We start from the raw sequence: 14,164 nt of genomic DNA, 5'->3' as shown, positions 1-14,164 counted from the left end.
AAACATTACTTGGCCAGTATATTTAGTCATACTGAAATCATATGAATATTAAAATCTTAGAGCTTAATATTTCCCCAGCAACATCACCCAAGTCTATTAAATGAATACGCTATTTCATGTGTCTCTTTTTGTTAAATTTATAGGTTATCAAACCATAAAGTCTGGGTTTTTTTGGTTTTATCAATTTCATGGTTTTCTGTCATTTAATAGTTGCAGAGTGGTGAGCTAATCCATAAGACTGCAACAGTCAGACCCTTTTTAGTGAAAATGAGCAATTTCACATCAACTTCAAATGAAATAATACTTGGTCTTTGGATAGGTATGAACCATAAAATATACAATCTTCTCTCTTCAAACTTATGTCGGGAATTTTATCTTCTGCTGTTTGCATTTAGTAAAATGTATTTATTATTTTTGCAAGTAACAGTAACCAATATATAATTACAGCTTTCTATAAGTTCAGTAAATACTTCATTAAAAATAGCCTTTTCAAATAGGTGTTGAAAGGTTTCCAATCCTATATTAAATGCTCAAATAGTAATGATAAAATAAATCATAAGTTTATTTTGGTAGATTTATTTATCTCTGGTGAGTAACTGAACTTAAGAATAATGATTTATCATAATGCATACATTGTGTAATGCATGTACAAATTTTCAGACATGTATAATTATTACAGATGGCTACATTGTATATATTTTTAAGCTAGTACTTCACATTTTCAATTCTAGCCTACAAATACAATTTCTATTAATTGTAATACATCATAACCATATTCTCCATTTAGTTTTTGTGAATTATTATTATTCTAATAGCATTTTAGACTGGAAATTTTTTCATGTGCTATTTTCTGGAAGTACACTGAAAATTGTGTGTGGTATATAGGACATTAGCAGTTTCAGTGCTGAAAAATTTCCAAGTACATCCACAAGAATTATTTTCTTACATTTTCTACTGCATGAATTCAGGTATCTATTCAGAGATAATACCTTTGTGGGACTTGATGGCTATCTTCTGAGCCTCATGAAAAGATCACACCCTTGGACTTTCTGTTTGTTCCCGCACCCCACCCAGCAGGAGCTGTATTCATAACGTTCTAGGCAAAGCTGCAAAGTTTTGGGGTTTTTATAATATATGCTCTTTTGGCTTGTGGGGCTTGAAAATCAGTCACAGGAGGGACAATAGATGGTGAAATGTTTTTTGTGGGTTTTTTCTTTTATAATGAAGAAAGACTCTACTTCTGTATCAAACATTCTCCTTAAGTTTTACTTCTGTCAAGAGTGATTTTTTTTTTTTTCCTTTCAAAACTTAGGTTCAAACAAACATCTAAATTAATGGTACATTTATGAGAAATGCATATAAGCATAAGCATATGCACATAAATGCATAAATATATAGGAGGCATCTTCCTGCCGTTCATCCAGCTAGTGAAAGAATGAGGTTAATACTTAGGATCTTACCAAAAAGAGTAAATAGATGTTTTTATAACTTTTTGTTTTTCTGTCCATCTGCTAACAAATATAATTAGAAAGGAAAATTGGTGCTGTCTGTTGTAATAGGGACTGACACAATTGTAACGGTAACTACCGACTGATACATACACAATTTGTGGAAATAGTCACTTTTGGAGTCTGATATTTTCCCAGGCTTGGTCTCTGCTGAGGAATTACTCATTTATTTGTAAAAGCTTACGCGAAATGTGTATGGTTTCGAAGGACTGGGAGCACCCCTGGAGTGCCGCGAAGGCTTTGATGTTGCAAAGGCAGCTGAGTCAATTCAGGGGTACGAGCTAGATTCTGCCCTCTCATCCCACCGCCAGACCCTGTGTGGTCAGCTAGCTGCCTTTTCAGCAACTGGCTAGTGGCATTTCTTTCAGGTTAGTGGTCCAGAAAGCAAAGTTAACCTTTCAGACTACTCTCTGAGCTCTGAATGTAAATGCTATGATTTTCCCTAGCCCTAACACCTGTGCAGGGACCCAGTGCACTTGAGCAAATCCAAGCACAGCCTGTCAGGAAAGCTGTGGTGGTGGTGATCCAGACTAAGGAAATGTAAAGACGATGTTCCATGTGGAAGCTTTCCTTTGACAATGCCACTGAGATGTACTGTGTTCTTACCATGTCGTCCTCTCAAATGCACTGATAATACACAGCTGGAATTTTAAAGGCAGTTTAAGAAAATCCTCTCTATAGCATGTCAGCATTTCACTTTCCTGGGTTCCTTTAATATGTACTAAACGTATGGAATAAAGCATGCTATTTGTGGACATCAAGCGAGGAGGGTGCTCAAAATTTGGATTTCCTGATTTGATGGTTAGCTGTGTACACGTTTGCTTTTAATATTAATTTAATCCAACAGTTCTTTCTATATGAAGAAGTATCATATGAATGAGCTTTCATTACAGTGGCAGCAAATAAATCCTTTCAGGGGAAATGCTTGAGGAAGTGGGAATACAGTTAGCTCTTTTAAATCATATTCCCTAAAATATGTGAAATAGCAGATTGCAAAATTTATATTTGGTGTCTTCTATCTAACACCAGTCCTGTTGCATTTTTAAGAAAACAGCTTCTCAATCCTAATAATTTTAGTCTTTAAAATCTTAAGAGTTCCAGGTTGACAAAAGCAGTGTAACTTCTGTCTTTTTGAGTTAAATCTGATTTATTTTAGATAAGCTAGCATTTAGGTAAACTAGCATCTTGGTAATTGTCTTCTATCAGTTGCAGCTGATTTGTCGCAATAAACAATTCCAGAGAGCTCTGTGTCAGATCAACTAAGATGGTATTGCATCTGTCGTGAGGCTGTTCTGAGGCTGATGTGGAGGGATTGTTATTTTTCACGATAGTGCATTCTTTAATTTGTTGACCTTGCTTACCCCAAGCACTTTTGTAGTTTCATAATTGTGCAGGTTTTTAATTCATTAAAATGAATAACTGCAGTCCTAGTAATACCAAAATCATGACAATGCTCTGTACATCAGTTTTATGTTCTTGAGCTAGTCCCATTTTAAGACACTGATCGTGGCCTCAAAGCCTCACAAGACCCATCAGCAAGTGATATTCTTAGGAAATTCCAAATCCGATACCATATATTAAAACCATACAATGATTAGTTTTCTGTATTTCATGACATCAAGATGCCCAGCAGACAGATATTCATAGAAGAGCATTCTGCTCAGCTGGAGGTAGGCAGTATCCAACCAAGTACAAAACCAGATCTTCTGCACATGCATAAAGTATCAGGTGCCAACTTATGTACAGGAAGGGCCATCAGATATATTCACTGAGCTTGGGTCCCTCAAAACCTGCAATATAATTCTGCTTTGATACTGTGATCAACAAAATTACTTAGCAGCTGTTTGACTTCCATGAGACAGGATTAAGTGCCATGTCATTCATAAACCTAAGTTCACAGAAGAATAGAAAACAAAGGGTATTTCTTGGATTGTACTTGAGTCCTTTTGGCCTGCTTCATCCATAGCAGTCACTATCTTTATAACTTGCTGAATTCAGAACACAAAGAATCAACTTAATTTTATTCTCAGGAGAGCAGTCAAGGTATTAACAATCACAGAAAGTTGAATTATTTATTGATGGAAGAGATCTCAAAATGCTCATTGTCCAAGAATAGCAGAGGACAGTAGCACAGAACCACTGAGCTATGAAGTCTCGTACATGCACTGCACCCAGGTCAGGAGTGTGGGCTTGCAAGAGGGAGTTCTCTTGGGTGTCAGCATCCTTTAGGGTCAGTGTGGTGCTGAGTCCTTTGGTGGACCTACCTGGAGAGTCAAAGACATCTTTTAAAGCATTGGGGTTTCCAGGCCTAGGTGACCCAATCACACAGGTAAATATAAGTAATACCCAACCGTGAGGTTTCCCGGTCTGTGCTATCCATGGCAACAATGCTGATTTCATGGATGATCCTTCATGGATGAATTCTTCATGGATGATTCTTCATGGATTCTTTCATGGATGAATAGTTGGATTCGATGATCTTAAAGGTCTTTTCCAACCTAAATGATTCTATGATTCTATGTTATCATGGGCTTCATGCTTTGCAGGTGCTTCATCTAGCTTGCTGGTCAGAAGTGCTAGGGGAATTCTCTTTGACATTTATCTAGGGATGTGTGAACAAGCCATGGAACTGTTTGGCTTTATAAACCCCTGTAAACCAGGTGAAGACTCTTACCTTGGCTGCACATCTGCCAAGCACATATATTATTGCATTAAATTCTTAAGTGCCTATGGTTTCACAGCAGGTTTGTGCGAGGACTGGAGGAAGGAATCCACTCAACAAGTAATTTCTTCCACTGTTCCAGTTACATGTCCTCACTGACTACAGTTTCACATTCAGCCATCTCATATAAACCAGATATACACAGAGCGACCTTTCCTCTATGTAATGTGCTCGTTTTGATCATCTGTATGAAAAATTCCAAGCATCACATAATATGAAATATTTATTTTTGTTATCATCTTATTATTAACTCCAGTCTCATTATAAAATTTGCAAACTTTGACAAGAGATACAGAATCAGACGTTACATACATTAATTTGGCAGGTCAATGGCAATCTCACTCTAAGAAATACAAGCTTCTGTTTTTTTTTTTTATTTTAGTATGAAAACTTTATGTTGCTTACCATGGTGTGTATACCTGTTGCATGCATTGCTTTTATGCACATTATAGCTAAAGGAGATAGCTTTAATTGCTGAAGCACCGTCCTGCCTGGTATATAAAGAGAAGAAAATTGGGCTCATATAGATGAAGCAGGTTTTTGTTATAATGATCAAGTGTTAGAGGCTGCACAGCATTCACAAAGGACTTCTTTTTTTGTTTTTGTAGAGACAAAAGAGTTTACATGAAACGGTTTGCTCTGAGTTCTGGTATATTTGTGTCTCTTCACACATCTGAGACAAAATGCAGTTCGTATCTGTGGACCACAGGAGGGAAAAAGAGGTCCTAAAGTAGTTTAAACTCTGAATTAGATATGTTTGTAAAGCTCCCAGATACAAACTGACAAGCACTATATATTGTAAAGGCTTTCATGTTTTGTATTTGTGCTGCAAGACTATAATTATTTATAATATCCTTTAGTATTTCTGTGTAATGGCCAGTGTTATAAATGTAAGAATGTAAGATTATGGTGAAAAATAATACTGTCAAGTGCTTTAAGAAGTTTTATAGGTAAACTGTCTGATCTATAAAGAAATAGTCTCAACTCTGGTTTGGGAACTGTATTTATCTAGTACGGCAAATTCTTTGTATAGTTTGCCCAATTTATAGAGTTTCTGATACACCTGAAAAAAGTAAAGTTCATACTCATATTCTATAATTCTTTTTTTCTGAATTAACGAAGACAAGGATTAGTTTTACTTTGAATGGAAATGCAACGCATTGGTTAATTAATTTCCTTATTTCCTCAAATACAGATCTGCAGACTTCAGCGTCACCTATCAACAGGAAAATACCAGCAGAATCTCTTTTCAAACCAGCCTGTCATGTTTGTATCTCCTAACAGTCAGCCACCCTGTGAAAAGCTAATTGAACTTATACAGCTGTCAGGAGGGAAAATATGTAAAGCCTTACGTCAGGCAAAAATCTGTATAGGGAAAAAACCAGGAAAGAAGTACCAGGAAATAAAAAGTTTATCAGAAAAATGGGTATTAGGTAAGACACTAAATTTCAACTCATATAAAATATGTGGAATATGTATTCAAAAATTGACTGTAAATAGTTCACTAAACTGATGTTATGCAGGGAAGAAAATGGAATAGCCTGCTACAGGTAGGTTTTCAGGAAGGTTGTCTCCATGGTGAGGACTTTGTTTTACAACTACAACTGCTTTTTGATGGTCTTGGTACTCACCATTGTAATTTTACCAACAACAAATTTCACCCAAAGATTTTCAAATTTATCTTTTGTATGATTGTTTCATTTAGAGCAAACTAAATTAGGGGGAAACACCCATAAGATAATTGCTTTTTAAAATGGCATGTACTTCAGTTTTAGACGTAGTAAGAAAGATTTTTAACTGGTATAAACTGGCACAGCACTACTGAAATATGGTAATTGGCACCCTCTGATAATCTGTCCTGAATTATATATAGTACATCTGAAAGACAATTTGCTGCATCTCTATTTCACTTGCAAAAAGTTACTTTTTAAAATCTGCTGTTAAGTTGCTAAGAGTTAGTCCATCACTTTTCCATTAAGGACACCACAGTTCTAACAGTTATCTGTTTGCAGAGAATCAGATGTAAAATTGCAATATCCTCACCCTCAAAGAAAAGCTTTTGATAATCTATGTAAGATTCACAGTTTCTGGCCTGACACTCCTCCTTCTTCAGACAAGATATAGGTATTTTCCAAAAAGGGACCTTTTGCATACTAGCAAAAGTCAGATTAAATTTTCATCATACACTGCGTCAGACTCCTCTATATAGTGCCTCACTCAGACTCTAGCAATAAATGTACTACATGAACTGATGTTACGTGAGACTAGCCAAACAAGTCCTAATCTCTTGACTGTTAATCCTATCACATCATAATGACTTAAAACCTGAAAGAAAATACCACTAAAGAAGAAAGGAAAAGTGAGCCATAAGGGAAAAATACTCATCTAAATGCAAATGTTACTTGATACTTTCTTAAAGTAGAAGATAAAATTCTGAAAATTTGAGAGAGAGGCATAAGAAGAAGGCATTGTGTATTGTGCCTTTCTCTGGCTTCAAAGAGACCAGAGGAGGAAACCAGAGGTTTGTGCAAGACTAAAAATAGGATGTAGTAAATTAAGCACAAGAGTTTCACATAGCAGTACTCCAGTCATAAATTCCAGATGAACAAAGGTAATGATCTAAAGTGGCATGCAACTCATGTGGTACGTCCCCTTCTTTTACTGGTCTCACTGAGTTCTTCCTCGCCCCAGGTCCAGTATCTCATGAGCTTACCGCAGCTGGACAGGTCACGCTCAGCCCATCAGTGGGCTGAATCCGGCTGCTAATGAAAAAGGACTCTGAATTCTTTGTGCCCTTTCCAAATTTCTCAGTTGTCTTTTGCAGTCTGATGGTGCCTTTTCTAATTGTTATGTCCTACTCACAAGGCACAGTTATGTAAGCTCTGGCTAATGGATTTTAAACGTGATGAATCATAAAAACTTGGAAAAAAAGTATTTTTGTATCATAAGGAAGGATACATGCCTTTGAACCTCATCCCGTTTCTCAGCAACTGTTTACATAATAGTATTAACAGTGTCATCTATAAATTGCCATCTTAATCAGATAAATCAAATCAGATCTGAAGTGTTGTCTAATCTTTGACACTTCACTGTTGCAATCCAGTTGTTTTGTGGCTATCTGCTTTCAGCTGTTAAAACTGACTGACAATTAATTCACTCAAGGCTGACCACAATAAAAAGCGTACAGGTCGATAATGCAGCACCTTTTTTGAACTGAAATAAATGTTAAGTTCTTGAAGTATTGTCATTTGACTGCTTTTTTTTTAGGGTGCCTCTCTCTCTAGGTTCTCAGCTCCACCAAACTGTTTTATACTGGAAAATGCTCTGAAGTACATTGTTGCTTTGTAATCTCTTTCTTGTGCATTTTATCTTAAATAATCCTGGGGTTTTATTTCTTTTAGATTCAATCACTCTGCATACAATATGTCCCATGGAAAACTACATTTTTCAGCTGTGAGCTATCTCAAGAGCTTCCATATGGTTGTAAGGAAACAAGCCTAGTTTGGATTCAACAAAAAAAAATAAGCTGTGAATAAAACTTCTAAGAAAATGCAAGTTACATATGTATAAATACAGGGAAATCTTTTCTACATTTTTATGACTTGTGTAAGTGTTCATCTTGTAACATCTTTTATAATTTTTTCATAATAAAGTACTTCCCTAATAAATGTAATCTTGCTTTTATTATTTGTTGAAGGCCTTTGGACCTGAAGGTTGAATGAATCGTTATTAACTGGGAGGAAATGGAGAGATATTTTGTAATCTCTAAGCGAAGTACAATTAAAAGATGCGCATGCAGTGTGGGCGAGCGTGCCTGAGCCAGCTCTGGTGTAGTCAGCAGGCGTGGTGCTAGCAATGCAGATGCGTGGATTCTGTAGGCTCCTCTATTCCGAGTGCTTCTGCGGAGAGCTGAAGGCCCATGTTGCCACATCTTCATGTCCATTGCTAATTACATTTCTTTGGTAAAAGGGTAAGGTTGCCCATCATGCTCAAGTCACACCTGCTGGTATAAACTTGCACTTCTAAATTGAGTTTTCAAAAGTGTCCTGGTTTTGGCTGGGATAGAGTTCATTTTCTTCCTAGTAGCTGGCATAGTGCTGTGTTTTGGATTTAGGATGAGAATAATGCTGATAACACACTGATGGTTTTAGTTGCTGCTAAGTAATGCTGACACTAGTCAAGGACTTTTCAGCTTAGAATCATAGAATTGTTTAGGTTGGAAAAGACCTTTAAAATCATCCAGTCCAACCATTAACCTACACAACCAAGTCCACACTAAACCAATCAAGGGTAGACTAGACTAAACCGTGTCCCGAAGTGCCACATCTACCCGCTTTTTGAACACTTCCAGGGATGGTGACTCCACCACCTCTCTGGGCAGCCTCTTCCAATGCTTGACCACCCTTTCTGTGAAGAAATTTTTCCTAATTTCCAACCTAAACCTCCCCTGGCGCAGCTTGAGCCCATTTCCTCTTGTCCTATCGCTAACTACATGGGAGAAGAGACCAACACCCACCTCACTACAACCTCCTTTCAGGTAGTTGTAGAGAGCGATAAGGTCTCCCCTCAGCCTCCTCTTCTCTAGGCTTGTGCCAGGTGCACAAGAAGCTGGGAGGAGGCACAGCCAAGATAGTTGATCCAAACTGACCAAAGAGGTATCCCATACCATATGACATCATGCTCAGTGTATAAACTGGGGGGAGTAGGTTGAGGGGCAGCGATTGCTGCTCGGGGACTGGCTGGGTGTTGGTTGGTGGGTGGTGAGCAGTTGCATCCCTTGGGTTTTTTTCCACGGGTTTTTTTTCTCTCTCTCATTGTTCTCCTTTTCATTACAATTTTTATCACTACTACTACTATTATTACTATTGTTTTATTTCAATTATTAAACTGCTCTTATCTGAACCCATGAGTGTTCTTACTTTTACCCTTCCAATTCTCTCCCCCATCCTACCGGGGGGAGGGTGAGTGAGCGGCTGGGTGGTGCTTAGTTGCCAACAGGGGCTAAACCACGACAAAAAGTAATTGGAACTCAGTAATTATGCTCAGATGCATAGTTAAGATTAATTAGTTTATTTCAATACATTTAATTGAATTTCAAACTGTGTCTACCTTACACGTAGTCTGAAACCATAAACAGTTACTGATCCTGAGTCAAATTAATTAAGACAACACATCATTCAACTGCTAAAATCTGTTGAAAATGGAACATATGATTAAATCCTTTAGGTATGCTTGAAAAATGTATGCAAATGTCTTAAATGTTAAATTCCTCTTCAGCCTGTGGTTTTGTTTTTAGCAGGTACAAAGTAAGATTTGTATGTAAAGTATGTTGTGTAAAAGTTGTTTATCTATAAATGTACAACCTCCTTCAAATATTTGCAAGGTCCATCAAAAAAATATATTATCATCACAGAGAATAATGTATTATCAAGTAACTTAATGGCAGCTCATAACTCATACCTTCCAAACTCAGTGCTCCCCTCAGAGTACTGTCAGTGTAAGGCAATGGAAACCCTGCACTAAAAATAATTATTTCAAGTTAATATTATGGAACAATCAAGGTACAATGGTTTATAGATGTTGCCATTCTATTACATTTTGCTAACTTCTTGGGCTTTTTAAGGGATTTGGATGTACAATTTCTGTGAACTTGAGGATTATACAAATTTTTTCTTCAAAACAAGTTCAGCAGTATCTGGGTAGCAGGCTGTTTCAGGCCCAAACTGCACTTGTATAGTTGCTCTGTAAAATGTTAAATATACTTCTTAATGGAAAAACTCCAAGTTATGATTATTTTATGGAAAATTAAACTGACTTTATTTTGAGAAATACTGAATATCTGTAACTCAAAATATTAAGATCTCATTTTCAAGTATCTAAGTGCTGGTTTAGTATATAAACTGGAAAATATAATTTATTGAGGTCTTCTCCTTGGTTAGTTTTCTGACATGCACATTTTTAACGGCATCTTAAAATTGGTATGTTTGATACAAAAATTGGTAATCAGGTCTGTCCACAAATTGTACTGTTTATAATCAAAACTATTTACCTATTTACTGCAGAGCACTGGTAACACAGTATCACTCTTCACCCTTGACCTTATCAACCCCTTTATTAAAAAATTAGTTGCCAAGTACAATAGACTAAAATATAAATACTTAAATAGGTTGTGACATGTGAACATATGGTTCCCAGTAAATAAGAATAATTTGTTTGAATTATATTGCTTAACTTTGAACATTACAACCTCCTAGTTTATTTTGTAGTCATTTCCTAAGTGTACTACCCATAAAAATCTGTCACTATTAATTTATATAATGTAACATTCCAAATCAGTTTTCTCATAAATCTTCTTAAGATTAATCTCAGCTATTTAAATTGTAAATTCTTGGATAAACTTGTTGGTCTTTATTAGTCACACGTGTAAGAGACTTGACAATGAAAAGTCTAATATACTGTTTTATAAATTAAAATTTTTCAGATAAAACAATCTGTCAATTTAGATAATTTCATCTTAAATGATATGGTTTGATAGAAATCCCTATCTATAGGCTGTTCTTGCAAAATTTGTAGTACATAGCCAGCACGAAATTAAATGCCTAAATTTGGTCTCACATTATGGGCAATAGGAGTGCTGTCCATCCATACTGTCTATTGCTTTGTAATAGTACACAGCGAATACAGGAGAGGTTAGAATTAATTCCAAAGACTAGCATGTTGCACAGGCAGTAAAAAAGAAATACTATTTCATGTTTATAGCCTGGAGTCTTTCACACACACAGCTTCTCACCTACGTACCCTAGTGTGGGTTCTCAACCACCTCAGCGTTGGAAGGAAGGTGTGTGTGTTTCTAACCAAGACCTCAACAGGAAAAGACACCAACTCTGGTCATCCTCTCAGTAAACCAACACGAGAGGGGGAATGATGAAAACTTGCCAAATGATTCATTTGTCAGAAGAAATCCACCAACTGAAAAAACACTTATACTTGCTACCAAGGTCCTAAGGATGGTAACACACAGAAGAAAAGGCACAAAACCTAGCAATGTGAAGCATCATTGATTCCTGGGTAGTTTTGAGTTGATCAGTGCTACGATCTTTGTGACATACAACGCTTAACTGATATTCTGCTATAGTACAGCACAGCCACGCTCTCTCCTCAACAAAATGGTACCATGCTCACCTTCTTAGGAATCTACTTTTTTTTTTAAATTTCTTTTTTTTGCTCTCAGTCTTTTTTTTGTGGAGGAGAGAGTATCTTAACCTTACCTATTTTATCCTGCATTAATAGTTTTGCCATTCATTTGTGAAAACAACTTAGTTCAGCTGCTGTCTCTCCTTCTCAGAGAGCTCCTGCACCCTTGCTAGAGGCTGTCTCTAACAAAATCACATTAGCATGATTAAAGATCTTGCTAAGTTAGCTTAATTTTATTAAGAATCTGTTTAAACCAAAATAAACTGAAAAGCCAAAATAAGTATTATTTGCTCCCGAGATTCACATTGGCTGAGTTAATTTTTAAAAGTAGTTTAACTCCCAGTACAGGTCCTATTTTAACTCATTTCACTTGCATTGGTGGTATAGGTGATGTCACTCGGATGCACAGACCACCAACGTCCCTTCCCTCCTTCCTCTTCCAGAGATAAGAAGAAGTTTTACCACACTTTGCATAATTTACTGGGGACTCACTTTGGCAAATGCAGAAATACTGAAGACAAACACAGGCATGACCTTGAAGAATGTGTTGCTCAAGTTGTGTCAGAATGGCAGCAGACTCAGTGTCCTCTTCAAACAGTGTATCCTTAAAAAATAAAATAAAAAACAAACAATAAAAAAACAAAAAAACCAATTTCTTTACAGTTACAGTGACTAATAATGTGAGATTGGCTAAGGATGTGTTTGAAAGCAAGACTGCCAGAAACTTGTACGGTGGGTGGATTATACATCTCTTTTTTCCCCCTTTCTCTGTTTTTGTAATCAGTTTTAGATTGCAACTGCATTTGGGGTGAGTACATCTACTGAGTAAAAAAACTGTAAATATTCACAGTGATCCTAGTATATGAGCCATCTGGTAGTGACTTACTAAACTACAGATTTGTTGAGTTGGTTTTATGTTTCTGAATATTTTCCTGACTATAGGCAACTTTTTGGAGATTGTTACTTTTTAAGTAAGAATAACTAGTAAAAACTATTGCATCACTTGATTTTCTGTTTATAGTTCCACTCTAATAAACTTCTGTTATCTTAATTGATCTGAAGAATGTAATTTAGGCATGACTGCATTATGTGGTAAAGTGTTACCAGCACATTCAGCGCTAGGAAGCTGCTAGCACACACACGCAGTTTGTGGTGAAACCTGTAATCAGCTTAGGGACTGTAAGGCAAAGGTGCTTTTAATTAGTATTTCTGAGCAGGAACTGTGGCTTTGTGGAGCTGCGTTTCTAACACTTCTAGAGCATAAAACCGAGGTATCCCAGGAACAACGTCTAGAAAGCTGATTAATTTTTTCCTCAAGAGCAACACACAACCCTGGAAAAAAAAAAAATGGAATATTTGCTCCATTTGCTGAAAACTGGAAAGCATGAAAAAGTCTGTGTCTGTGCCAGCAGTCTGACTTCTTTAATGACAGATGTAATAACAGAAAACCAAATGGCTGTAGTCCTATTGCATTAAGCAGAGTTTTATTTCTGATCTCTTTTTATTGCTTTATTTCAGAATGAGCTCTCTGCATGATATGACCAAATGGTGGGCTCTGGAAGAGCATCACCCTTACTACAGCATCATGCAGCAGCTGACAATAAGGTAGTTTAAAATTGCCAGTAGTAAATAAATAACAGCTGGGGTTTAGGTTATCAGCACAGGTGTCTGCTAAGAGCTGTTGCTGGAAGCTGGCAAAGCAGAGGTTTTTCTTCTGTTGATACAGATGTGAAACAATGCTCCAAGCATGCAGGAGTGGCTCAAACTCCTGCGTGGGGCTGAGGTGTTGATAGGTAGAAGGTAGGTGTAATGTAGGACTGCAAGTTTCTTTGAACAGCTGGAGTCAGCATCCTTCAGAGGGATTGGCAGTGCCTTGTGCCACAGTGCTGGAGGTGCAGCCCTCCCAGCCTGCTGACAGGTCCACACCTCCCTTGCCCCTGGGAATCCCGAGGTTGTGCTAGCTGAACATTCTTATGACTTCTTGCAAGGCAGCTTGTGTTGTTTGCCTAGTAGCTTCTGTTGTCTGGAGAACACCTGAACTATCGCTAGAGGCAGAACCACCCTGTGGTGTTTATTTCCCAAGGAGATTTATCAATGCCCAGAATGTCTTTCATCTTGTTCTTGGATATATATAAAAAAAAAATCTGCAGTTACATGTGAGGTGGCAAAAGGATTGGTACTGCCTGTCCAGACAGGTTTGGGGTTTGCTTTTTCCTTCTTCATGACATGTTTTATGGAACTATATAGTTAGGACTTCTAAGAGAGAGAAAAGCTAGGTCTTTAGGAAGGAGTGTGCAGAGGGAGGTGGCTTCATAATATTATCGCTATGACATGATCTTTTAATAACAGGCAAAGCAGCTGAAGCTGAAACTTGGAAACTCTTCTACAAGTAGCTACTTTCTGCAGTACATAGGTGTCTCTTAAGACCCTGCTTTTTCAGAACTTTGGAAAATTAAAGAGATACACTTTCAACACTGCAGGAGGAAATAGCTTTACAATTAAGAACTGTTACAGAGATGATCTCACATCTAAATTATAGTGCAGGACATTTACACACAAAAATCAAAAGAATGGAGCCTGGAGCACAGTGTAAGTAAGGATGAAATAGCCTTGTCAAAGATGGAAAAAACTTCCTTGATAACGATATCACAGACTTTGCTACTAGGCAGTGAAGTACTCTCTGCAGAGGAACAGAAACAAGCAAATCCTTTCACTCAAATCAAGAAGAGGCACAACTTTT

The 14,164-nt window shown here is 37.1% G+C and overlaps 1 protein-coding gene across 1 annotated transcript in view; it reads left to right on the top strand.

Annotated features, from left to right (window-relative positions):
- Positions 1-7,687, top strand: part of MCPH1 (microcephalin 1) — a 132,373-nt gene extending 124,686 nt beyond the window's left edge. The window contains exons 13-14 of the mRNA XM_075708006.1: positions 5,426-5,663; positions 7,632-7,687. Coding sequence (XP_075564121.1) covers positions 5,426-5,663; positions 7,632-7,687 — 294 coding nt within the window. The remainder of the gene's footprint in view (positions 1-5,425; positions 5,664-7,631) is intronic.
- Positions 7,688-14,164: the final 6,477 nt, after the last annotated feature.

Source organism: Pelecanus crispus, chromosome 3 (genome assembly GCF_030463565.1).
Source record: "Pelecanus crispus isolate bPelCri1 chromosome 3, bPelCri1.pri, whole genome shotgun sequence".
NCBI classification, from domain to species: domain Eukaryota; kingdom Metazoa; phylum Chordata; class Aves; order Pelecaniformes; family Pelecanidae; genus Pelecanus; species Pelecanus crispus.
This window is presented reverse-complemented; position numbering and strand designations above follow the sequence as displayed.